Source organism: Entelurus aequoreus, linkage group LG03, assembly GCF_033978785.1.
Source record: "Entelurus aequoreus isolate RoL-2023_Sb linkage group LG03, RoL_Eaeq_v1.1, whole genome shotgun sequence".
In the NCBI taxonomy this organism is placed as follows: domain Eukaryota; kingdom Metazoa; phylum Chordata; class Actinopteri; order Syngnathiformes; family Syngnathidae; genus Entelurus; species Entelurus aequoreus.
In genome coordinates, this window is record NC_084733.1 from 32,784,259 (window position 1) to 32,811,251 (window position 26,993).

The 26,993-nt window shown below is 38.9% G+C and overlaps 2 protein-coding genes across 4 annotated transcripts; one reads left to right on the top strand and one right to left on the bottom strand.

The window, feature by feature from the left end:
- Positions 1-2,654: 2,654 nt before the first annotated feature.
- lrr1 (leucine rich repeat protein 1) lies at positions 2,655-21,525 on the top strand. Of its 3 annotated transcripts, none has more exons than XM_062041642.1 (6): positions 2,655-2,944; positions 3,046-3,237; positions 9,894-9,992; positions 11,620-11,872; positions 17,617-18,091; positions 20,568-21,525. In XM_062041642.1, the coding sequence occupies exons 2-6, from the start codon at positions 3,055-3,057 to the stop codon at positions 20,821-20,823; spliced, it is 1,266 nt and encodes a 421-aa protein (XP_061897626.1). In that variant the 5' UTR covers positions 2,655-2,944; positions 3,046-3,054; the 3' UTR covers positions 20,824-21,525. The 3 variants fall into 3 exon arrangements, with proteins under 3 accessions (XP_061897626.1, XP_061897627.1, XP_061897625.1); XM_062041643.1 differs by having other exon boundaries at positions 2,655-2,890; XM_062041641.1 differs by having other exon boundaries at positions 2,657-3,237; positions 20,568-21,524.
- dnaaf2 (dynein axonemal assembly factor 2) lies at positions 19,731-26,862 on the bottom strand. The gene is made up of 3 exons (XM_062041639.1): positions 26,726-26,862; positions 24,307-26,461; positions 19,731-21,711 (listed from the first exon to the last, which is right to left on the bottom strand). Exons 2-3 carry the CDS (start codon positions 26,383-26,385, stop codon positions 21,412-21,414), a joined length of 2,379 nt encoding a protein of 792 aa, XP_061897623.1. The 5' UTR covers positions 26,386-26,461; positions 26,726-26,862; the 3' UTR covers positions 19,731-21,411.
- Between the last annotated feature and the right edge of the window lie 131 nt (positions 26,863-26,993).

The window sequence follows — 26,993 nt, forward strand, 5'->3', positions numbered from 1 at the left end:
GTGAAGTCACTGACTTTCTTAAGGTTGATGTGGGACCCAAACAGGATGGATTCCGTTTTACCCAAGTGTATGGATAGCTTGTTATCAGCGAGCCAGGTGCAAGTTCTACAGAGTTCAGCACTGAGGATTTTCTCCACCTGTGACTTGTCCCTGTCTGATACCAGCAGGGCAGAGTCATCCGCAAACAAGAACAATTCACAGTTGCATGCCGATGACAAGTCGTTTATGTATATTAGGAACAGTAAAGGCCCTAATATACTGCCTTGGGGGACTACACAGCTCACTGAGAGGGGGGGGCACGGTTCCGTTCACCTCTACCACCTGTTCTCTCCCCTCCAAGTAAGATTGCATCCAGCTCGATGAGGTTTAGTTAAATCCGATTGCTCTGAGCTTATCCAACAGTATAGCGTGGTTAACGGTGTCAAAGGTCTTCTGAAGGTCCAGCATGACCATGTCGCAGTATTTGCCCGCGTCCACCTCATGTTTGATGTGGTCGGTCAGATAGAGAAGGCATGTGTCAGTGGAGTGGTTAGTTCTGAAGCCGGATTGGAATTTGTACATGAGTTTATTAGTGGCAAGGTAACTATTGACCTGTTTATAAACTATTTTTTCCATTACTTTCGAAATGGAACTGAGAATAGAAACACGTCGGTAGTTGCCAGGTTCCAATTTGCTTCCTTTTTTAAAAATGGGAGTTACTCTTGCTATCTTAAAATCTTTTGGTACTTGGCCTTGTGAAATTGAGAGGTTTATTATGTGCGTGATGATTGGGGCATTGATGGAGGCAGAGTCCCTGAGGAATCTGGAGGGAATATTATCAAGGCCGGTGGCCTTGTTTGGGTGGAGCGCGCTCAATTTTTTAAACACCTCATCAGCTGTGACCATTTCTAATTTGAAATCATTGTTGGATACTCCTAGCTTTCTGTAGAAGGCTTTAATGTGTTCTACACCAAAGCGACCAGAGTGGTGGGACAGCTTGTTGACAAGAGTTGCGGCTATGCTGGTGAAAAAGGCGTTAAGTCTGCTTGCTACCTCCATTTTGTCTGTAATGAGGGAGTCACCCTCCTTGATGCTGATGTTGGTGAGTCTGGTTTTAAGTTTTTGGCTGCAACCGGGAAGCTGGTTGTTGAGAATTTTCCAGAGCTTACGTGGCTTATTTGTGTTTTCCTCTATTTTGTTGTTAATGTAATTCTTTTTTAAGGATTTAGTCAGGTTGGTTGACTTATTTCTTAATTTATTGCATTGCTTTTTGAGAGTTCAAAGGAGTGATTTGAGGTTGTTATTATTGGGTTGTTTATCTACTTCTGTTTTACACTTTGGTATTCGGAGTATTTTCTGTCTCTGTCTTTTATGGGAGCTAATAGGTCCGGATTCATCCATGGTTCCGAGCGGGCTTTGATCCTGACTGTTTTCACGGGAGCCATGTCATTTAGTATCTTTAGGAACGCTGTTTTGAAGCGATCCCAAGCGACATCGACCAGGTTGCTCGCGAGCACAGGGGACCAGTCCCACTCATCTAATTTTAAATTGAAATTATCACTGGAGTATTTTTTTAGGGATCTGGATTGGGATGTTATGTGGCCATTGGCTTTTGGTTTAGCTATTTTGCGGGTGCAGAAGGTTAGATAGTGGTCCCTAAGACCACAGATCATGACCCCACTATTTTTTATCGTCCTGCTGCATGTAGTTATCAAACAGATCTGCTGGGAAAATATCAATAACTTATTTATAAGGGCGTAACAGGATTATAGATACCGCTGTATTTCAGTTTCAAGGTCTTGACAATAATACCGTAGCGTCTAACGGTATCAAACAAAAACTTAGTTTGAAGTTTTTTCCAGCGCTTTTGCATTGGCCGGCTCTGAAACTAGGCCGGTCTGAAGTGAGAATGAGATCTATGGTTGATTGGGTGGAATTACACACCCTTGTAGGTAGTGCTATTAGCTGGGAAAGACTGTGTAGATTACAAAACTTGCTGTAGGATCTGAAGACAGGGGCATCTCTGCGTTGAATATCTGTGTTCAGATCCCCAGTTATAATTTTCTCCATGTTGTCTGCCCCAGCCAAGCACTCCTCCAGAGCCCCATAGAAATCACTCTGATTAGGGGGTCTTAGTTGGTGCTGTTTAGACTTAGCGCACACCCAGACAGACAAAGATTGATTGATTGATTGAAACTTTTATTAGTAGATTGCACAGTTCAGTACATATTCCGTACTAAATGGTAACACTCGAATAAGTTATTCAAGTTGTTTAAGTCAGGGTCCACGTAAATCAATTCATGGTACAAATATATACTATCAGAAGGAAGGAATATATAAACTGATGGTTTGGCTTCTCCAAGGCAGAAATCCTCAATTTTTGACTAAGATTCCTCCGGGTACTGCAGACTTGTTTAAATGACGCTCGCTTGTAATAGAGCAACTTTTGGTTCAGCAAATCGTCTCCGATGTCTCTTTTGATCCAACTACGCAGCCGCGTCTTAATTCCCTTGACCCGGGAGGGGACGACAACACCAGAAATACACTTCAATGAAAAGTCCTCAAATGAATACCTCCCATGAATTGATCATTTATTGTGATACAGTGCGGCTTGTGTTGCTCAACTGCACTTCCTGGATGTAAACAACCCAATTGTGTGCTTTTATTGCGAAAGTGCTTCGTCGTGACGTCACTTCCTGCGCGCGGGGTTACGCTACCAGGAGCTAATGAGAGGACTGTCATCCGCGTACAACTATTCAGGGCCCACACTGTGTACTATTACTGCTACAAGTAGTACTACTGCACCGTCGCGGGTATTTGAACGCCTCCGTTCGTGTGTTGTCGTCGTCGGAATGCGATTGTTTTAGTCTCTTTCCGTACCGAAGCCCGAGCTCTTGTTGACGTCCAGGACGTAAGTTCGAGCGGGGCAGGCTTGTATTCTCTCAACTTTTACCGCCTCCATTATGTGAGCTTTGCATCCGTAACGTAACGCCCTCGTTAGCTGCCCGGCTGGCTGGAGCCACATACCGGGCCTTCTTCACACGGCAACTTTTTTTTTTCTCCCAGCCGGTCGACATGAAGCTGCAGTGTGATGTGGAGGTGGTCAACCGGATGCTGCCCACCTTTGGCATGAAATGTCGCGGCAAGGGGGTGAGAGCGGTGCTGTCCATCGGGAAACATTTGGACAAGATGAGTCAACGCAGTAATGTCTATTTGATGATATGCACTGCTAAGGACAAAGCTGGCTGCAAATACAAGGTATGATATGCAAAACACTCACTATGCGTATTTAGTCATCTGTTCTCATTGTTGACAAGTAGTGCACTCTGCACAATAGAACGACGGATTGATAATCGATTATTATGCCATCTGCACTGTCCATTAGTAGAAACTCACATGCAAAGTTTGTTAATTGTCAAAAACACTCTTGGAGTCTTTTAGGTCAGTGGTCCCCAAACCATATTTTTGATTGATTGATTGAAACTTTTATTAGTAGATTGCACAGTACAGTACATATTCCGTACAATTGACCACTAAATGGTAACACCCGAATAAGTTTTTCAACTTGTTTAAGTCGGGGTCCACTTAAATTGATTCATGATACAGATATATACTATCAAATATATACTAACATCATAATACAGTCATCACACAAGATAATCACCAGAGTATATACATTGAATTATTTACTTTATTTACAATCCGGGGTGTGGGATATGGAGGGAGGGGGTAGGTTTGGTTGGTATCAACACTTCAGTCATCAACAATCAGCATCAACAATTGCATCATCAGAGAAATGGACATTGAAACCGTGTAGGACTGATTTGAGTCACTTGACTTCACTTCACTTGGTAGGATATGTACATCAAGTAGTGGACATAGAGAGAGAGATCAGAAAGTATAAGAAAAAGTGTCTACATTTGATTATTTACATATGATTATTTACAATCCGAAGAGGTATTATGTGGTAGGGAAGGTGTTAGTTTAGGGTTGTAGTTGCCTGGAGGTGTTCTTTTAGTGCGGTTTTGAAGGAGGATAGAGATGCCCTTTCTTTTACACCTGTTGGGAGTGCATTCCACACTGATGTGGCATAGAAAGAGAATGAGTTGAGACCTTTGTCAGATCGGAATCTGTGTTTAACATGGTTAGTGGAGCTCCCTCTGGTGTTGTATTTATGGCGGTCATTTACGTTAAGGAAGTAGTTTGACATGTACTTCGGTATCAGGGAGGTGTAGCAGATTTTATAGACTAGGCTCAGTGCAAGTTGTTTTACTCTGTCCTCCACCCTGAGCCAGCCCACTTTGGAGAAGTGGGTAGGAGTGCCAACCTTGAGACCTCGGAAGTAGGGAGATATTCAAAAGGCCCGCTGGGGGTCATATATATATATATATATATATATATATATATATATATATATATATATATATATATATATATATATATATATATACACACACAAAAAATAAATACTTGAATTTCATATATATACACACACACACACACACACACACACACACACAAAAAGAAAAAAGAAATACTTGAATTTCAGTGTTAATTTATTTACAGCCTTGTGCTTCTCTGACCATTCATGAGTGACTATATCCGTTGATCCACCGTGTTGAATGGAGAAGTCTGATCTACAAAATTTGCAGGCAGCATACCTCTTCCCCTTCGAGCTGTCCTGGATGAACTGAAATTCTTTTTTCCAATCATTTTGGAACTTGCAAGCGTACTTCTTCTTCTTACTCGTCGTCGCCATGTTTCTTCTTCTGCTTCGTCTTCTTCTTCTGTTCTGATTGCCGCGCTTAACTTCGAGGTGTAACCGTTATTATTGTCCGGCCGGAAATGGCGCCCAGTGAAGGATGGTGTAGCAATATTGTTGTCCGGGTGGAAATCGGGAGAAATTTGGGAGAATGGTGGCCCCAGGAGATTTTCAGGAGGGGCACTGACAATCGGGACTCTTCCGGGAAAATCGGGAGGGTTGGCAAGTATGCCCCAAACACCCGGTCCGTGACACATTTGCTACCGGGCCGCAGGGAAATATTAAATCATTTATAAACTACTGCATTTTCTCCAACTTAATTTCCGCCTGTCCCACTCGACCAGGGGTGTCCAAAGTCCGACCCGCAGGTCATTTTTTAACGGCCCCACAACACATTCTAAAAATACGATTTAAAAAAAAAACTTAAAAGTGCAAACAGGTGAAATGTAACAAGAAAATGTTGACTCTATTAACACACAGCTGCCATGCAGGCTGTTTCTTTCTTAAAAAATAATAATGAATCAAAATCAACGTCATTATGAATTATTGACCTATTCAAGGCCCCAATTACTTCACATTAAATATTCCACTTTGAGATATTCTTTGGGGAAAATGTTGCATATTTTGTGTTTGCCATATAAAAAACTGAGCTGTTTTTTTTTTTTAAAGAAGGGCCTAAAACGAACAAACAAAAAACATAAACAACAATAAAACTTATAATTGACGGATAGATCTGAAGCTGATCTCGAGATCATTGTGTTAAAAGTAAACCGTAAAATAAAATGTGTGTTTATTTTTTAACACTTTAATGAGTAGGACCCTTTTGGATCCCCAATAATTTTAGTGGGATTTTTTTTGTGTCATTGCTCAAAAAATAATAATGAATCAATGTTGCTTTGAGTTATTGACCTTTTTAAGGCTCCAATTATTTTATAATCTCAAATATTCCACTTTAAAATTTGATTGGGGGAAAATATTGCCTATTTGACGTTTTTTTCCCTAAAAAAAATGTCTTTTCTTTGACAAAAAGGGCATACAACTTAAATCTTTAAAAACGTTATATTGACAGATAGACCTAATGTTGATCTAGAGATTTAAACTGTGAAAAATAATAATAACAATACTAAATAATGACACATTTATTATATTTTTTTAACCAAAACCCTTTGGGTTCACCAGGATCAAGCCTGAGTGGAGGCCTAAATGTATATTTTTTTATACATTTATTGTATTGGTTTTTAAAGTAAATATCAAAATGGCCCCCGCTTGCTTTGATTTTTCAGTGTGCGGCCCTCAGTGAAAAAAGGTTGGACACCTCTGCACTAGACAAACCAATAAGCTTGTTTATAGATGTACAATAAAAGTCCTGATAGGAAGTTGCCATTTGTTATGTTTGTTATAACTTTGTGACATGATACAATGCACATCAATGAATATATAAAATATACATGTGACAGATTGTAGCCAAAGGCTGATTTCCATCTGCATTTCATTGAAAATAAACAACCCAGTGCTCCCACTAATTCAGCGTTATAGTGAGTTGTATTTTTCATGTACATATTTTTGGTGTATTTATCTGGCACAAGTGGAAAGCCGGTCCCTGAAAATAATGCCTACACTAAACCGGTCCGTGGTGCAAAAAAGATTGCAGACCACTGTTTTAGGTGACCCAAATGTAAGTGTTTGTTCTGCTTAAATGGTCAACATTTATGTAAAAAATTTAGTTGATAATTTGACTTGTCAGATTCCATTCCGTTGTGTGTTTTTATTTTCTTATTTTTTTCTATTTCACAATTTATTCTCATTTGAGAATTATATTTTTAATTGTATTATTAACATTTTTAGTATTTCTTATATATTTTTATTCTCAAGTTTGATCATGCATTAGATATTTTTTACTCAAAATGTTTAATTTATTTGACTTAGGATTTATTGTTACATATGTTTTCAAATAAAAAAACAAACAAATATTGCCTCAGCTGCCATAGCTCAAATGTTGTTTCTATACCATTGCAAACTACTGCTACAATAATTACCATGTTTAATTAATACCTCTCTGACAGTGTCAATCAAACCGTGCATTATTTTTTCTCTCAGTACAGTCGTCCCTCACCATATCGCGCTTCAAATATTGTGGCTTCACCACAGTGCACATTTTTGGTGGTTTAAAAAAAAAATTAAGCATTTTCTACAATGTTTTGGTCCTAAATTAAGCCTTTTTGAGCATAAAAAGGGTATATAAAATTAAAATATCAATATTACAGTCGTAAATAATAAATTTTTAGATGCATCACAATTCGGACATGGACGATTATGAAATCAATTAGTAAACGCTAATAATCGATTTATTTATTGTAAATGGAGTAATTCAGACTGTTTGGTTGACCACAGAGAGCACCTCACTGAGAGATCCGACCAGCGTCTTTATTATAATTAAGTTACTTATGTTCCAGTTTTGCACACATTTCCATGAATTTAATAAATGTGATGGGAATTCCTTATTACAAAAGCACTGTTTTTAAAAGTTGCAAGTCATAAATGCGTATTTAGTGAAATGAAAAGAAATGTAAAACTATAAATGAGTAGGGCTGCTACTATAATCGATAGATGATTTTGTTTGAGTATTTAGATAAAACACACTTTATAGCCTCAATGCGTATTTTAGGGAAAATGGTTTACATTAAGTAAACATTTTTCAATTTGCCATAACCTTCATTATTTTTTCTAATAAATGCTCATCATCAACATTGAAAATGCCCTTTTAACATGTGTGCATTAATTAAACAAAAACAAAGAAAATGTGCACTCTTTTGCAGCGGCTGTGCAGAGACTATTTATGTGAATTCAAAGGTTTAAATTGTTTCATTTTTAGATATTTTTTACTCAAAATGTTTAATTTATTTGACTTAGGATTTATTGTTACATATGTTTTCAAATAAAAAAACAAACAAATATTGCCTCAGCTGCCATAGCTCAAATGTTGTTTCTATACCATTGCAAACTACTGCTACAATAATTACCATGTTTAATTAATACCTCTCTGACAGTGTCAATCAAACCGTGCATTATTTTTTCTCTCAGTACAGTCGTCCCTCACCATATCGCGCTTCAAATATTGTGGCTTCACCACAGTGCACATTTTTGGTGGTTTAAAAAAAAAATTAAGCATTTTCTACAATGTTTTGGTCCTAAATTAAGCCTTTTTGAGCATAAAAAGGGTATATAAAATTAAAATATCAATATTACAGTCGTAAATAATCAATTTTTAGATGCATCACAATTCGGACATGGACGATTATGAAATCAATTAGTAAACGCTAATAATCGATTTATTTATTGTAAATGGAGTAATTCAGACTGTTTGGTTGACCACAGAGAGCACCTCACTGAGAGATCCGACCAGCGTCTTTATTATAATTAAGTTACTTATGTTCCAGTTTTGCACACATTTCCATGAATTTAATAAATGTGATGGGAATTCCTTATTACAAAAGCACTGTTTTTAAAAGTTGCAAGTCATAAATGCGTATTTAGTGAAATGTAAAACTATAAATGAGTAGGGCTGCTACTATAATCGATAGATGATTTTGTTTGAGTATGTAGATAAAACACACTTTATAGCCTCAATGCGTATTTTAGGGAAAATGGTTTACATTAAGTAAACATTTTTCAACTTGCCATAACCTTCATTATTTTTTCTAATAAATGCTCATCATCAACATTGAAAATGCCCTTTTAACATGTGTGCATTAATTAAACAAAAACAAAGAAAATGTGCACTCTTTTGCAGCGGCTGTGCAGAGACTATTTATGTGAATTCAAAGGTTTAAATTGTTTCATTTTTAGATATTTTTTACTCAAAATGTTTAATTTATTTGACTTAGGATTTATTGTTACATATGTTTTCAAATTAAAAAAAAGACAAATATTGCCTCAGCTGCCATAGCTCAAATGTTGTTTCTATACCATTGCAAACTACTGCTACAATAATTACCATGTTTAATTAATACCTCTCTGACAGTGTCAATCAAACCGTGCATTATTTTTTCTCTCAGTACAGTCGTCCCTCACCGTATCGCGCTTCAAATATTGTGGCTTCACCACAGTGCACATTTTTGGGGGTTTAAAAAAAAAATTAAGCATTTTCTACAATGTTTAGGTCCTAAATTAAGCCTTTTTGAGCATAAAAAGGGTATATAAAATTAAAATATCAATATTACAGTCGTAAATAATCGATTTTTAGATGCATCACAATTCGGACATGGACGATTATAAAATCAATTAGTAAACGCTAATAATCGATTTATTTATTGTAAATGGAGTAATTCAGACTGTTTGGTTGACCACAGAGAGCACCTCACTGAGAGATCCGACCAGCGTCTTTATTATAATTAAGTTACTTATGTTCCAGTTTTGCACACATTTCCATGAATTTAATAAATGTGATGGGAATTCCTTATTACAAATGCACTGTTTTTAAAAGTTGCAAGTCATAAATGCGTATTTAGTGAATTGAAAAGAAATGTAAAACTATAAATGAGTAGGGCTGCTACTATAATCGATAGATGATTTTGTTTGAGTATTTAGATAAAACACACTTTATAGCCTCAATGCGTATTTTAGGGAAAATGGTTTACATTAAGTAAACATTTTTCAACTTGCCATAACCTTCATTATTTTTTCTAATAAATGCACATCATCAACATTGAAAATGCCCTTTTAACATGTGTTCATTAATTAAACAAAAACAAAGAAAATGTGCACTCTTTTGCAGCGGCTGTGCAGAGACTATTTGTGTGAATTCAAAGGTTTGAATTGTTTCATTTTTAATAGTTGTACTAATTAAACGATTAATCAAAGCAGCAATCAAATATTTTATTCTAATCAATTAATTGTTGCAGCCTAATTCTGACCATGCATTTATTTGGATATTATTTACAGGTTAGTTATAAATTTGCTGTTTCATGCAGACAACCCATCAAAACTAATTTTATTAGCTCAGGAGAGTTTATTTATTCGAACGGCTCTGCATAAAAGATTCAAGCATGCGTGAAAAGAAAGCTCTGTGTTCCTGTCAAAACTTGATGAGTGTGTGACTGACAAATGACAATACCCTGTTCTGCAAATAGATTTTTCCGCTTGTGTCTTGCAGCTGAAAAACAACATAGAGAAGTTCTTTACGTGGTTTGTGGAGGAAGGCAAGGCTACCGTCAGGTTAAAGGAACCAGCCATCGACATCTGTCTGAGCAAGGTACAACATCCTTGATTTGTCACACTTTATGACAAAATGTCATTAGAATAGGTTTAATTGTCATTTCGTTCTTTGTTGCAACTGTCCACTCGGTCATTTGTTGCCCAGACAAACACGTGTTTGTTTTGACTGCCTGGACAGACACCACGGCTGCTTCATTGTTTCCAGTTGCTGCTGAGTCTGAATGCTGTGTTGAACACTGCGCTGACCTTTCACCCAGTTTCTAACACAGCTGACCGTAACATTCAGGCACCAAATTAATATGTTGAATTAGATCCTACAATGAAGCAATCTTCACATCATATAGCACACACCCTTAATGATGACTAACTGTAGTTTTCGACACTCACCACACATTTTACTGTATTATTTGTCATGATTATATATTTGGACCACAAATGTTCACTTTCTTTCTAGCCTTCATCTTTTTATTTCTTTTTAAAGGAGGTAGGTCACTATAAATTGTCGTGTCAGCTGAGGTTATGTTACATACAAACTGTACTCTAAATTTGACCTCACACAGAGAAGAAAGCTGAGAAAAGTCTGTCTCAGAGTGTCATAAAACCCTATTTAACTGTACAGGCCAATCGTTCCTAACTAGCATCTAAGTGTAAAAAATAAGATAAGCACTGGCAATAGCAAAACATAAATACTTAGTCTTGGGTTTAATTGTCATACAATTGTTTAAAGACACATAAAGGTAAAGAACAATCAAAACATGCAGAGTTAATCCTTGCATGCTTAAATGTGTTCCCCATTAATCACTTACAGGGAAAACTACAGTTTTCCATAACCATTACAGTAGTACTTCAATTTAGAAGGTTAATTGGTCATGTCATGTGACAGAGCTCTTAATTCAAACGCTTGTACCTCAAATCAACTTCTCCCATTGAAATTATTGAAATAAATGTATTCGATGCTTGGCCCTCCAAAACAGCATCATTTCAACATGTAACATGCCTTTAAAAAACAAACAAAAAAAAACTAACTTTTAGAAAATAAATATTTTACAAAAACAATACAATATAATTTACCACTAACAACTACATTAGTTTATAAACTAATGTCATAATAATATTGTATAGCATTTGTCTTGGAGACTGGACTTCTACAGTATCTCCTTCCAGCGGCTTTTCCGTCAAACACCATCAGCTTTTCCATATTTTCATGGATAAATGTCCACCGTTTAGATAGTATTGTAGCATTCTTGGCTGGCGTTATTGTGCAGACTAGCAGGGATGAACTCAAATTGCTTCGCCAAAGATGATTTATTTTTTAAATTCAATTATTATCATCCACTTCTTCTCAGCGGTGTACTTCTCTCTCACTTTTTTCTCTCCCATGCTTGGGAAACAAAGTTATGTCAATCTCTAGAAATAAGCTAATGCTAGTGCGTAGGACCAGTTGTTAAGGTGGATCTTACGGTGTTCACTGTGACATTTTATTCGCCAAGTAATGGTGGGGCTGCTCGTGACTTAAAGCATAATAATTATCAAAAAAAACTCAAAACGCTCTTTAAGTTGAGATACTCTTTACATTAGGCACTTGGGTAAATCATACTTTGACTGAGCGTTAATGACATCTGATATTCTGTATCAACATCCTAACAATGTCAATTACTTCTCAGGCCGAAGCCAACAGCTTGAAGAACTTCCTCTCGGCAGCTCGCTTGGCAGACAGAGGAAGCGTGACAAGCAGCCTCCCGCTCTCGACCCTGACATCCGTTCGCGCGAGAGACGTGGAGCAGCCCAAAAAGAAGCTCACCATCATCTCGAAGAAGGACTACCCACTCACCTCCAGCTTTCCTTACTCTCTGGAGCAGCTGCAGGTCTCCTACTGCAAGCTGTCACGTGTCGACATGCGCATGCTTACTCTCAAAGGTGCGTGTTGCAACCTTTTCATCATATCTTCTCAAAGGGATAATAATATAGAAGTGAAGTAGTCAATGTACAGCTTGTACAGCATTATATACAGTATTTACTGCCCTCTGAAACGAACAAATGCCATGCGAACCGATTTCCCAAGGGACGGCATCATGCCCTGCTTCAGAATGTCAGAGTACATATTGGAATTCATGATTCCCCTTAATCAACAACAGCTTCCCAGCGCCAGCAGCGCTAATGCAGTCCCAGACCATGACACTACTACCACCGTGCCTGACTTTAAGCCAACCACAATTATCTTCCTACCAGGGCTTTCAAAGTTAACACGATAATAACATGTTAACCATAACGACGATCATTTTTTAACGTGTATGCGTCTTGATTCCTTCTTGACCTTCTGTCCATTCCGTAGCGTGGGGAAATGTAACGTGTCCAGTTACTGTCGAGCCACAAGCTTGAAAATAGCATGCAGAAAGGCACAAAGAAAGGGGGACATTATGGAAATCTCAGATCCAAAGCCATGGCAAGTCATTCACCCAAAAAGACAAGACTATAAGTGGGAATCTTTGGGCCCCCCGTGATTCGATTACGATTATGATTCAGGCGCTACGATTCGATTAAAATTTGATTATTGATGCATTTTTAATGTATGTAAATAGGGCTGGGCGATATGGCCTTTTATTAATATCTCGATATTTTTAGGCCATGTCACGACACACGATATATATCGCAATATTTTGCCTTAGCCTTGAATGAACACTTGATGCATATAATCACAGCAGTATAATGATTCTATGTGTCTACATTAAAACATTCTTGTTCATACTGCATTAATATATGCTCATTTTAAACTTTCATGCAGAGAGGGAATTCACAACTAAGTAAATTTACCAAAACTGTATTTATTAATCAGTTATTAAGCAGTGGCACAAACAGTCATGTCATTTCAAAACAGAAAGTGCAAGATTGTCAGAGACATTTTAAAACAAGCTATGAGTGCACTTTTGTGCATGATGTCACTAAGATGACATATCAAAACAACACTAAATTAAAGTGTACTTTTTGTACAGAACGCCACAACAATAGTTAAAAACAAATAAAGTGCACTTTTGTGCATGATGTCGCACAAGATATTTCAATAAGTGTCACATAAATATGAGCTGCATATCAAATAGTATATGTATATATAGTATATATAGGACATATACTATGTAAAGTTAAAGTTTAACTTTAACTTTAAATAGTATATGTCCTACGGTGTTGATGTGGAAATAGTTGCTTCGGCATTTTGTGGGTGTGGCACCAAACAGAGATGTTGACATGCACAGTTTGAAGCACTCTTCATTCTCTAGCGGGTGACTTTTCAAATGATGCTACACATTAGCAGTGCTGCTACTTTTTGTAGCAACGCTTCTGCCGCATAAATGTTCAACATATTCCCGCTTGAAGTCAAACCACCGGCAGACGATGGACCCCGTGCTGTTTTTCTTGGGAATTAATTCTTCCTTCATTTGTTACCAGATTCGCATCTTCTCTCTCTCGTATTACCACTCGCACCGCTCCATTAGCATCACAGCTAATGTTACCATGTCGCTACCTGACTGCTCCGCGGGAGTGTGTGACGTTGCACACGTGACAGTATGTGACTTATGTAAGAAGGTGTGCTTGTTTTAAGTCTCTGTGAGAAGGAGAGACAAGAAAGAGGGAGAAACGCATGCAGTTTAATGCCCGCAGCTAAAAGCAACTGCGTGAGAACGTATACTCGAATATCACGATATAGTCATTTTCTATATCGCACAGAGACAAACTCGCGATATATCGAGTATATCGCTCAGCCCTATATGTATATTGATGCAGTTTTACATTTATTTTCGTTTCACCAAATAAGCGTTTATCACTTGAAACTTTATAAACAGTGCACTTGTAATAAGAAATAAGATATTAATTTCCACATTTATTAGATTAACGAAAATGTGTGCAAAACTGGAACTTTAGTGCCCTAATATAAAGGAGCTGTTCGGATCTCTTGGTGAGGTGGCTCGCTGCAGTCAGCCAAATTTTAGAACTGTGCATGACTTTATTTATAATACATTTATCGATTATTGACGTTTACTTATCATTTTATAATCATCCATGCCCGAATTGCGATGCATCTTAAAATTTATTATTTCCCCCTACTTTAGACAAGACTATTTTATCTTCGATCGCCGTGAGACGACATCATTAGAGTGAATTCCTGCTGGCGTGCTTTGCCTCTTGTAGAGAGGAGTTCACATCCGTGTTTACTTAACACTTGAGTGCATTAATAACATAAAATGTGGATTGCTACTGAAAGTGCTTTAGTAAAATGGAAAAAAAGCTCAACAGAAAAAAGACAATAGAGAGGAAGTCGAGAGTCACTTTTATCGGAGACTTTTGTCAAAACATGTCAAAACACTTCTCATACCAATCACACATTTCGGCTTCACAATAATAGTGCTACGCATCAAATCTGGTCTAACTACCAAAACAATGAAAAATAGTTTTTAGATTACGATCATGTTTTGTCAAAGATTTTTTGTAATGTAATATGTGATTTTTCCACCTAAATAAATGCTTTCTGGCTGATAGAAATAAAGTGTATATTATTTTACAACCTACTCTGATCGATAGTCCGCAATTACAGAATGTATAGCAGGCATTCTAACAATAAATAGAGATGGTTTTGTCATGCAGAGATATGAATACCATTAACTTGTACAACATGTAGGCCTCTGGTTATAGTCAATTATTCAAACGATAAATGAAAATGAACTCAATAACTTTGCCGTCATTGATAAATTGCTACATCTTTGTTTCTTTTCTTTGGCTTCTAAATAGTATACAAAAGGTCTTGGAAGTTCTGAAAACGTGAAAAGTGTTGCCTCCATAGCGGCCACTCAACTGGACGGTAAAATGAAACGGCTCTGGAGGCCCAAACTTTGTCATTTTTTGGTCACGTGTAGTCCTGAACTCTGACACCATGTCATGTTAATGAGGAAGCTGAGCTTGTTTCATACAAGACTCATTTATTTCAGTTGTCTCAAGTTCAACACACATGAGCTAACATGGCTAACATTAGCAACTCTTGTGACCTGCGGTGGCCTAGGATGGACAACCAAGGCAATTCTCGCAACAGACCACAACTCTTTTATTCACTGACATTCCCATTCTAATTCGAGTTCCGTCAGCTGCCTGACACTTTATGTATACATGACTTGCTATCTACTGTAACCATTTTAAACAACTGAGAGGGTGTAAAATACACTTTATTTAAGATGGACTCAACTTATTTTTAATGCAGCTAAAGAGCTTATTGACATTTTTCTAAATTATCATTCCGTGACATGTCTAAAATTTTTAAATCAATCATCCATTTCAGAACACATGCATCATTTGCATTGTTAGTATGATGTTCCTGTATTCTTCCATAAAACAAAGTTTTATGGAATAAAAGTATCCAAACAGAATAAGTGTTTATTACATTTTAACAGAAGTGTAGATAGAACCATGTTACAACAGAAAGTAACCAGATATCAACAGTAAATTAGCAACTAGATTAATAATCAAAGACAAATTGTTAAAACTTTCAGTCCAATAACTGCACAGGGATGGACAGAGCCAAAACCTGTCATACTTCTTAGCAATTCGGACCTTGGTATAATAAGTACGATGTATTAGCTTGCATTGAATAAGGCTGTGTCTAGCATAAATAGAAGACTTATAAACTCTACTTAAAGTCTCTGTGCAGCTCTCCTCAGATAAGGTCACTCCTAAATCACACTCCCAAAGTCACTTAATTGAATTCAGAGACTCAGGGCGTAAAAGAGTAACTTGATTGTAAATGTGTATGTGTAATTGATCCTCAGAAGTGGTGTCCAAAACGCATCTAAAACCGTGTCAGTCGGTAAGTTTGGAAACCTGGGAAAAGTATTACGAAAAAAACTGCGGATCTGGAGATATCGCAAAAAAATTGCTTAGGAGGTGAACATTTACTACAAAGTTGCTGAAAAGAAGCAAAAGTGTTGTCAATGTATACATCTTTAATGTTGTTGATCCCGGGACTTGACCATCATAAAAAGGCACTATAAACAAGAGAGGGAGGAAGCATGATTAGTAGTGATGGGTGCAAGACTAGGAATAGTCTCTAGACCAACATAGCGTCTAAGCAGTGTTGGGACTAACGCGTTACTAAGGAACGCGTTACTGTAACGCCGTTAGTTTCGGCGGTAACTAGTAATCTAACGCGTTATTTTTTATATTCAGTAACTCAGTTACCGTTACTACATGATGCGTTACTGCGTTATTTTACGTTATTTTTTATGTGGTATTGGCTAGAAACAGAAGATCTGAGTGTGTTTTATTGGAGCGCTGCGGGGGAAAAGAAAAGGCGTGCTTTCTGTGAGTGGGGGCGGGGGGACTCCCAGACCGTAGTTGAGGGGCGCAGGGGAGACGTCCTATGTACTTCGGGGCTAACAACCTTCACTTTACCCGGCAGTGGGTCTTTACAGCTGAGGGTGAATGACGAGGCCGGCGGTTTGTTGCAACTTTGTGACTTTATTGGACGCAGCCATCCACCAAGCTAGAGCACCTGCACACACTCACTGTTGCCGCTCCCTCACCTCTCTCACCCACTCACTCACTCACTGAGTCACTCGCCTCACATGCTGTCATATCTTAAAGGGCCACACACACACACACACACACGCTACTCTCATAACAACTAACAATACATCATGGTGGAGCCAGAAGTCAAGTTTCTTAACATGGAGACATTCTCAATACTTTTCTTTTGTCGAGCACAAAGAAAATAACATCTTAGTTAAATGTAAGTTGTGTCTTGGATCAAAGATCCTATCTACTTAAAGTTAAAATTCCATTATGTTGCAGCTATTTAAAATAGTTTTGTGAATTTGTTCTGGCCTGAAATAAATTGGCCCTTTGAAACATATCTTTGTCTTTGTGTGTTGTATGTAGACCACATTGCTTTCTGAGTTCAGTGATGCAAATGCATGTCAAGTTGATAAACAGATTTTATTATTCTCCAGTGCAATAACAGTACTGAAATGAAGGCTAAAAGGGCATTAATGGGAGCCTTAAAAAAAGGGGGGGGAAAAGAAGTAACTAAATAGTTACTTTTCACAGTAACGCATTACTTTTTGGTGTAAGTAACTGAGTTAGTAACTGAGTTACTTTTGAAATAAAGTAACTAGTAACTGTAACTAGTTACTGGTTTTCAGTAACTAACCCAACACTGCGTCTAAGGTAACCCAAATCCTGATTGAGGTCTTTACAATTCGTATAAGAGGTGGTAGTTGAGTGAAGTGAAGTGAATTACATTTATATAGCGCTTTTTCTCAAGTGACTCAAAGCGCTTTACATTGTGAAACCCAATATCTAAGTTACATTTAAACCAGTGTGGGTGGCACTGGAAGCAGGTGGGTAAAGTGTCTTGCCCAAGGACACAACGGCAGTGACTAGGATGGCGGAAGCGGGGATCGAACCTGCAACCCTCAGTTGCTGGCACGGCTGCTCTACCAACCGAGCTATACCGAGTGAATGGGAGAGTAAACCAAAGCTCTAAGAGAAACTGGTTTAGTTGAGTTTGCCTCCAAAACCAACCACAACGGGAGGGGATCAAATGCTTCATATTGCCAATATTTAAGAATTATAGTGTTGGTGGCCCAGTAATAAAATGTTTGTATTTTTGTATGTACTTTCAGCTCTTCGTAAACTGGACCTCAGTAACAATCACATCAAGAAGCTCCCCGCCACCATCGGTGATCTAGGCTGCTTGTCTGAGCTGGTACTCCACAACAACCACCTAGAAGCCTTCAGCGAGGCCCTTTGTCTCTCCACCCTGCAGCGGACCCTGCAGCTCTTGGACCTCAGCCAGAACCGGCTGCGGTTCCTCCCCGCTCAGTTTTGCCAGCTGCGGGAACTGGTGAACCTCAAGCTGGATGACAATAAGCTGGTTTGTTTGCCATTCCACGTCGGCCGCCTCACTAAGTTGAGGTTCTTGTCTGTGGCGCACAACCAGCTGGTTGTGCTGCCCGGTGACTTCCGCAAGCTGAGACTCGAGAACCTGGATTTGTTTGGGAACCCATTCGTCCAGCCCAACCCACTGGACAACACAATGCAGCTCACATTCCCGGTTCCTCTTCAAGAGCTTGCTTCCAGGGCCGTAGCAGACCTTCGGTTTGAATGATTTGCCATATAAAAATTCCCTATACTCTTTTTTTTAGGCAGGGGTGTCCAACATGCGGCCACAGCTCGCTTTTCATTGGCCTGCGGCACATTTTAAAATTACAATTAAACAAAAATACAAAAAGCTAAAATGTTGATACTAAAAATATTCATAATACTAGTGATAATACACTTTAAACCAGAGGTGGGCAATTAATTTTTACCGGGGGCCGCATGAGCAACCCAAGCACTGCTGGAGGGCCAATCGACAATATTTCAATTAAATTTTGCTCAATATTATTTTTGATATACGGAAAGATAAATAATTATAATGATTTCATTTACCCTAACTTAACTTCATACAAAAGCAGATTGCCTTGGTTGGTTTTATTTTTAACACTGTCTTACACAACACTTCCTGATGTATAATACAATGCAAAATTGTCAATTTCCGCACAGGGTTAATTTCTGTCACTTTATTCTGCATCCTCTTTAAAAGTTCAACATTTTTCCCCGTCAGATTTGGACAACCATCTGTTGTCACACCAGCCAGCTTGTCCCATTTCAGTCCTAACATGTCCAAACACACATTTACCTCTGTGAACAAGTCATTACCTGTGGTTGTCTCTTTAATTGACGACATGGCTGCCAGCTCCTCCGTGATTTGAAAGTCTGCAGTTATCCCACGTAAGAAGATGAGTAGCTGGGTGGTGTCACGTACATCGCAGCTCTCATCCAAAGCCAGCGAAAAACAGTCAAAGTCGGCCGTTCTGTTCTTCAGCTGAAACTCCAAGTTTCCAGCGATGGTCTCAACCCGCCTCGTTACAGTGCGTCGGGAGAGTGACACGTTCTCAAATGCGCCCCTCCAATAAGCACTCCTTAATAAACTCTCCGTCAGAAAACGCCTTACTTTTTCTGGCGATTTTGTGAGAAATGACTAAACTTGTCCTGACGGCTGCATCTCTGGGGGTGTGAAATTTGGCAAAAAGTCCTTGTTAGGTTTGCATTTTTACCATAAACGCATCAGCCTCCCTTGCGCGCTCTTCATCAGACATATTCCGGTATTTTTCCTCATGCTTCGTCGTGTAGTGGCGATTCAAATTATATTCTTTCAACACAGCAACCTGTAAAGAAATACTTGGCAGTTCATGTCTTGTTGAAAACACGGCATTCGTCATCAACTTTTCTTTTTTTGGCGTGAGCTGACATCTCGGGGGTAACCGGGCATCACTTTTCACTGTGCACCTTCACTTACAGGTTACACACGGACATACGTCAATTAATAACTTTTCAAAATAAAAGCAGCACAGTTGTATTGCACGCACGACATAAATGTTTTTTAAAATGCATTTTGTAATTTGTGATTGCTGCTGTTCACATTCACTCACAATCACGCATGCGCATACGTCCACACGGAAGTAATACAAATAACGCTTTTCAAAACAAAAGCAGCACCGTTGTATTGCACACTCGACAAGATACTTTTTTAAATGTATTTTGTTATTTATGATTGGCCTCACGCGGGCCTGACAAGGACGCACAAAGGGCCGGATGTGGCCCGCGGGCCGCAAAATGCCCAGGTCTGCTTTAAACAGTAGCATAACACTGAGACACAGACTGTAAAGAAGCGTAAACTTACTGATATTTTAATCAATGCTGAGCATAATCTGGGTATATGAGTCATTAAAGATTAGTGGTGTCCAAAACTGAGGCCCGCGGGCCTTTTGCAGCACATACTTCATTTTTTACTAGGCACATCCTTACAAATACAATTAAACAATAAAAACATGTTACACTGAACTTTAAAGATGTGATTTGTCATTTATGACAAAAGTTTAGATGAAAATTATCAACAAAATGGCCGCACATCCTTTGATTCTGTCACGGTGGCACATGTTAGTGACACTAGGATGCAGAGACAGAAGGCATGTGTGAAGGTCAAAGAAGTTCATTCTTTAGGTAGAGAGCAAAAATCTGCAGAAAAAACATGCTAGTACAGAGCATGTAGCGGCAGTAGAGTAACTCACGCACATTGACTAAAGGCAAAAATCCTGGGCTGGCAAGGAGCAACAGGTGAACCTAAATAGACTTGATTAGAAATGGAAAACAGGTGCGCTGGCAGGAAACTAAACAAAGGGAAGGTGCAGCAAAACAAAGATTTTAGCAAGAAGTAGAACCAAATTAAGGGCACCAGGACAGGAAATGATATAGAACGCAGGAAAGTAAAGTCCAAACGGTTATGTGAGCTCATGAGATTTTTCAGTTTGTGGCCCTGGGTGTAAAAAGTTTGGACACCTCTGCTTTAAGGGTACTTTTGAAATGTCTTTTTTGAGCACATAGTGACAACACAATCTAGCTAATTAACAGAAAACTGTCTGCTCTGTACAAGGCAGTTTAAAGGCTGATGCTGTTAAGATACTTAAGAACTGTTGAAATATGTGAAATAATTTTCCACGTCTCATTTTAACCAATGATTTTCTTGCACCAGAATTCCATACGGACCTCACCTCATTCCTGCACACCTATGCCGAGACCTGGACGTTGCGAAGACCTGCGACTGCGGACGCTTCTGCGTCAGCTTCTACATTAAGACAGCTGTGAGCATGAACCTGCACCAAGTGTCCCACACCGTGGTTCTGGTGGACGACATGGGCGGCACAGACGCCCCAGTGACACAGCACTACTGCTCTCTTTCCTGCTACTCCCAGTTTTTGGACAAAACCCTCCAGAGGGGAATCAGATGAGGGACATTGAAACTGGTGCAGGTACTAAAGCGATGCTCTTAATGAGCTGGGGGGAAAAGACTCAGCACTATGGACATTTGTTTTTTTAGGAGTTGCCTGTTTTACAACCTAAAATAACACAATTAATACATGGCAATGAAAGAGGTATTCACCTGTTTCTAAAATATTTCTCCTGCAGTCCCCTACTGACCTACTTTAGGAGTAATGCAAGTAGGCGATGTCATAACCTCGGGTAGCTGCTGCTTTTATTGCGCTAATAACCTACCATTTTGTATACATTTTGAAGATTTAAATAAAAGCATACTTTTTTTTAGGAAGATATTACAGGACTTCATTGTAAATGATTTGAATGCATACAATTTTTCCCCAATATTAGGCACACTTGCACAAAAACACATAATATACTGTATTTGGTTATAACTTGCAATGGTGTAACGTAGAATTACGTTTCTAATTAGTTTGAGAGGTACAAAATATTAGAAACACTGTAAACAAACATTGGATGGAGTGCGTGGTTCGAGACGGTTTACATTGAAAAAACAAATAAACTGCTCTGTTGATCTCATCAGAAGGCACTTTCAACTCTTTTTAGTCGAGTTCATACATCAGGGAGTTATGGAAGACGAATCCAACGGATGTAGAGTGATCGCTGACGACTGTCACCTTTCCATCTTTGTCGATTTCCCTCAACAACACAAGAGGTTGCTTTTTGTCAGGCTTTGGCTTTTCCTCCGTCTTGTCCACATCCTCTGCTGAGAGAAGTGTGCTCTCTTCTGCAGGGTGACTTGCTGAACTTCCTACAGAAGGAGCTTCCTCTTGTGCAGGCGTCTGGTTTGACTCGTCAATGTGGTTTTCCAACACAGATTCCTGACATGAGTCTATTTCCATCTATAGAAAGAAAACAGATTACGGTACTTCGTCATATAATTGCCAGGGGTGTTAATTTACTCAGCTGCAGAGTGCCCTTAGGCAGGACTACTTAACTTGCGACCCGAGGGCTAAATCTGGCCCAGGAATGACATTCTGACCCCTGAGTTCAGTTCAAAACTTGTGAGACAAACACTTTTACAGCAAATTCCTAAAAAAAATGGAGTGCTCCTATTTTATGGAGGAACTTGGACTGCTGTAAACATATTGGCAGATCCTTGCATTGACATTTTAACCTTGCTAGCAAACCTAACACTCGGGTCCAAACTTGTAATTTACATAACTGGTCCGTCTCCCCTTTGAGTCACAAAAGGCCTCAAGTTTTGAAGACCTGAAAAAGATGTATTATTTTTTCTTAGATTTTTTTGCACACATTTCTCAAACTCCAGTCGTAAACAAAAATATTAAATGTTGGCCTTTTGATCATCTAATGTCAGGTTTATTCCATCCATCCATTTTTTACTGCTCTGCCCTTCTCAGAGTCGCGGGTGTGGCTGGAGTCTATCTCAACTGCATTCGGGCAGAAGGCGGGGTGTTGACCTCATTGCAGGGTCAACACAAATAGACAACATTCACACTAGGGCCAATTTTGTGTTGCCAATCAACCTATCCTCAGGTGCATGTCTTTGGAGGTGGGAGGAAGCAAGAGTACCCGGAGGGAACCCACGCATTCACAGTGCGAACAGGCAAACCCACACAGAAAGACATCGAACCCGGGACCTTCTTATTGTGAGGCACCAGTCCTAACCAGTCACTGGCAATTTTGTTGTCAGATTGTGAAACAAAATGTGTATGTTTTACTTAAATAAGTTTCATTTATTTCATATTATTAAACACGGAAACAATTTATCTTAAGTATATGAGGTTTATTTTGAAGATAAATTTGCCAGCAAGCATACGACCAGCCACCTTTCAGGTAACCTTCCACGGTTAAGGTAAAGGAGCATGTACGCTCAAATAAAATTGCGTGATTAATCTGTATCTATACATGCTTAACGTGCTAGTTTTTTTAGATTAATCCCATTAGTTAACTTATTTTTGACAGCCCTAAAAAAAATTATATGTTTGATAAATTTGTTTAGGGCATAAGTTGAGAAATTTGACTAAATAAAATGAATCCAACATGTTTTTACACCCTCATTGGTCCTGTATGGCTTACAGGTATTGTTGAATAACTGCCAGTGTATCATACACCTGTGAAACAAATCAACATGACAAAAGTCATGTACAGTATAATGGACTAACAACAATTACGGCCAAAATACAGCAAAATTGTACTAAGGACAAACATGTCAACCTTTGTCCCTTGAGAGTTAAGTTGTGGTATTTATGGTAAGGCATCTAATTGAGTGAAGGTCAGTAAAAAAATAACATCGTGCTTCACTCCATTACAGGTTTTTTACAACATATTTTGCAACATGTTAGCCCTAAACTATGCATTTTTAAACACTAAATAAATTAAAAATATCAATACCACAGTAGTATTGGCCACTAGAGGAGACCAAACCAATCAGAGCATGCTGTTCAGTATAATGGCAGCATTACTGTATTGGATTAAAGGAGTGTTGAGGTGACTAAAGGTTGTTATTTCATGTCCAGAGGGCTCATAATGTGTTTTATTTAGAAGGTCATAACAGTTATTTATGTTCTAGCTATGAAAATATTGGATTTATGATTAATAATTCCTGCTTTGTGGAAATTCCTTTATCAGGGTCATGTCTGGAACCAATCAACAGCAATAAACAAGAGACGACTGTTTATGTACCTAATATTGTGAATGTATGGCTGGAACAATTTTTTTTTCACCAATTTTGTTAACTCTGGGAAACATTTAAAATGTTTTCATGGCAGTATTTAGTGTTAATTTTACATGAAATGCTCTTGTATCAGTTTACTATGTGTTTTTTTTTACTGTATTTAACAATATTCTGATTCGGGCTGCTATTTTAATTGATAGATGATTTTGTTTGAGTAATCAGATAAAACACAGCCTCAATGCGTATTTTAGGGAAACATTTTTTTCGGCTTGCCATAACCTTTTTTTATTTTTTCTAATAGATGCACATCATCAACATTTAAATTGCCCTTTCAACATGTGTGCATTAATTTAAAACAACAAAGCAAATGTGCACTCTGCTGCAGTGGCTTTACAGAAACTATGTTTGTGTATTCAAAGGTCTGATTTTTTTTTTCATTTTTAATACTTAAACGATTAATCGAAGCAACAATAAATAAAAAAAATGTAATCAATTGTTGCAGTCTTAATTTATCCATCCATCCATTTTCTACCGCTTGTCCCGTTCGGGGTCTTAATTCTGACAATGTATTTATTTGGATATTATTTACTGGTATTATTTGCTGTTTCACGCAGACAACCCATAAAAACTAATTTCATTAGCTCAGAGGCTCTGTATAAATGATTCAAATAAACATGTTTTTATGCTTTAGCTGTGAACCAAGTATACTTCATACTTCGCTGGAAATTAATTGCAGACATGTCCTGAACCAATTAACATTACTATGTCAGAGTATAAATCTCACATTAACATGTCCCACCTTCTCTTTCGCAGTTTCTTGCATGTACGCGTCCATCACTTGAGCGGGTGACTCTGAACACGAGTCCACTGCTGCATCTTCTACATCACCTGATGCTTCAAATGTGACTACAAGGCTTTGCTTCTCAGGTGACGTCTCTAACAGATCAACACTTGCTGGGTTTTCTTCCTCTGTGTCCATTTTCTGTGGAACATCCTCGTTTTTAACAGAATCTTTGCTTCTGTTTTCGTGACTGATCAGTTCTTGAGGTTCCTGCGCGTTCTCCACCTTATCGCTTCCTTTGTCATAAATTGGGGCAGGTGACTCTGAACACGAGTTCGCAGCTGCATCTTCTACATCACCTGATGCGTCAAAGGTGACTACAGGGCGTTGCTTCTCAGGTGACGTCTGTAACAGATCAACACTTGCTGGGTTTTCTTCCTCGAAGTCCATTTTCTGTGGAACATCCTCGTTTTTAACAGAATCTTTGCTTCCGTTTTCGTGACTGATCAGTTCTTGAGGTTCCTGCGCGTTCTCCACCTTATCGCTTCCTTTGTCATAAATTGGGGCGTGTGACTCTGAACACGAGTCCGCGGCTGCATCTTTTACATAACTACAAGTTTCGAAGGTGACTACAGGGCTATGCCTCTCAGGTGAAGTCTGTAGCAGATCGACACTTGCTGGGTTTTCTTCCTCAGAGTCTATTTTCTTTGGCGCATCCTCGTTCCTAACAGGATCTTTGTGTAGGTCTTGGTGACTGATCAGTTGTTGGGTTTCCTGCATGTTCTCTTCCACTTCATGGCTTCCTTTTTCATACATCTTTTCTTCATTTTTTTGCTGTTCTTGAACTGTTATTTTTTCTGTCAACTCCACCTCTTTACCAATGGCATTTTCTTTCAACTTCTCCTCCTCTTCTTTCACAGGTTCCTCATTTTCTTTCTTCAGCTTCTCTTCCCCATCTTGACTTTCCCTGCCTTCCATCTGTTTATTCCCCTCCTCCATGTGTCCTTCTGTCCTGTCATGGTCACCAGCATGCTGCGCAAAGAACTCTGTTGCCTCATTAGAAGGAAGGACAGGCAGAGTCACAGTAAGTTGTCCTTTCTGTTTGCTAAACTTGGCCTCTCCTTCCTCCTCGTCCACAGGGTAGGACAAAGGTAGTTCCAGTCTGTAGGCAGGACTCTCAGATTCCAGAAGCAGGCTTTTCTCCTTCACCTCCAGGTTTACGTCCGCTACCGACTTCAGGAGCGGGACATCTATAGTGACGATAATCTCTTTGGGCCTGGGGCTCTTTGCCGAGTCTCTGGAGTATCTGAAGTCCTGCAGGTCAATGAAGGATCTGTATTTTACAGTATAACTTGGCTCAGAGTGCTTTTTGATTTTCTCAGGTTGGATTACATAGCTCCTAGGTTTGGGATCAGGGGTGATTTCTTTTGGTGGTTTTTCATCTGGGTATGGGAAGGCGAGAGGGTCATCTTGAGGGTCTGTCGGTTTGAATCCAGGGATGCGTTTCCGAATGACACAAGGATGAGGCATCCCTTTATACTTTGTCTTCATCTCCTTCATGTTGTTTTCATCCAAAGTGACCTTGAAGGCATCCTGAATCGCCTTAACGGCTGTACTGCTAACCATTTCCATAAATTTTGAGTTTTTGTTCGCTATGTGGAGGGTGTCTGGATGAAAAACAACATCATAGATGGTGATTTTGTTTCCTTTTGGATCTGTGTCTTGCCTCCCTTGGGACAGATTGTGAGGAAGTGACCAGCATTGTCCCCTGCGACCGTCCTCGGAGACCCCACACTTACATTCAGGCTTCCCCACTTTTTCATTGCCACAGATGTTGATGTAACACTTCTGCTTGCGGTTCAGACTGGTCTTCAGGGCCCTGAATGGCTGTGGGTGGATGAACTCAATGTTGTTTCCCCGTTCCTGCTCCAGGATGGCAATCTCCTCTTCATAAATTCTCCTATTCTCTGGATCTGATATCTCCTCAGCGTACTCATGCAGCATTTTTCTGAAATTCTCATCTTTAAAAGCCTTTGTCAGTCTCTGAATTTCATCCACTGACATGTTGAGCTCCTTTAGCTTCTCTCCCAACTCCATATTGAAATATTTCTACCACAGGGGAACCTAAGAGGAACTTTTCGAGGGGATTATGCCTGGAAGACACTCAGATCACCTGCAGAGGTACAACGGAAGTAAACGTTTCATTGAAACATTCATAAGCCTTAATTTGCAGATTTTCACTTATTTCTCAATAGTCAACTTTAGTACCATGTGTAATATCAGTGACGTACATAATGAATCTTACATGCTTTGATAAACTATTCATTGATCCAAACTGACCTACGTGGCCGTGGTTAGCTAGTGACTTTGAATGCTATTGTTAGCTTAAGTTTGTTGGCCTCTTTCATCTAAATTGTGTTGTTGTTTTTTAACCTACCGCCGAATTGGTCCCGACTTGAATGTAGTCCGAATGTCTTCGTTTGTTTGGTTTACATATGTCCGAGAAATTCAACAAAATACGGATCTCGTTTCGCTAAAACGCCTTTCGGATTATCGTTCGAGCAGTTTGCTAAAGTAACCATAGCAACCAAAACAGTGCCTCAAGGTGAAATTTTAAAATGAATACATTTCAAAAGAGCAATTTTTTTTTCACACCAAACCACAAATGTTGAGCATAGTTGTCATCCAGAACAAAAAACACATTA

Bases quoted from the DNA above. Each gene is read 5' to 3' on its own strand.
- lrr1 (XM_062041642.1), top strand. From the start codon at position 3,055: ATGAAGCTGCAGTGTGATGTGGAGGTGGTCAACCGGATGCTGCCCACC. The intron at 3,238-9,893 runs GTATGATATGCA...TGTGTCTTGCAG, and splicing joins AAGCTGGCTGCAAATACAAG to CTGAAAAACAACATAGAGAA. The intron at 18,092-20,567 runs GTTTGAATGATT...TTCTTGCACCAG, and splicing joins AGGGCCGTAGCAGACCTTCG to AATTCCATACGGACCTCACC.
- dnaaf2 (XM_062041639.1), bottom strand. From the start codon at position 26,385: ATGGAGTTGGGAGAGAAGCTAAAGGAGCTCAACATGTCAGTGGATGAA. The intron at 21,712-24,306 runs GTGGGACATGTT...TTCTTTCTATAG, and splicing joins AAGAAACTGCGAAAGAGAAG to ATGGAAATAGACTCATGTCA.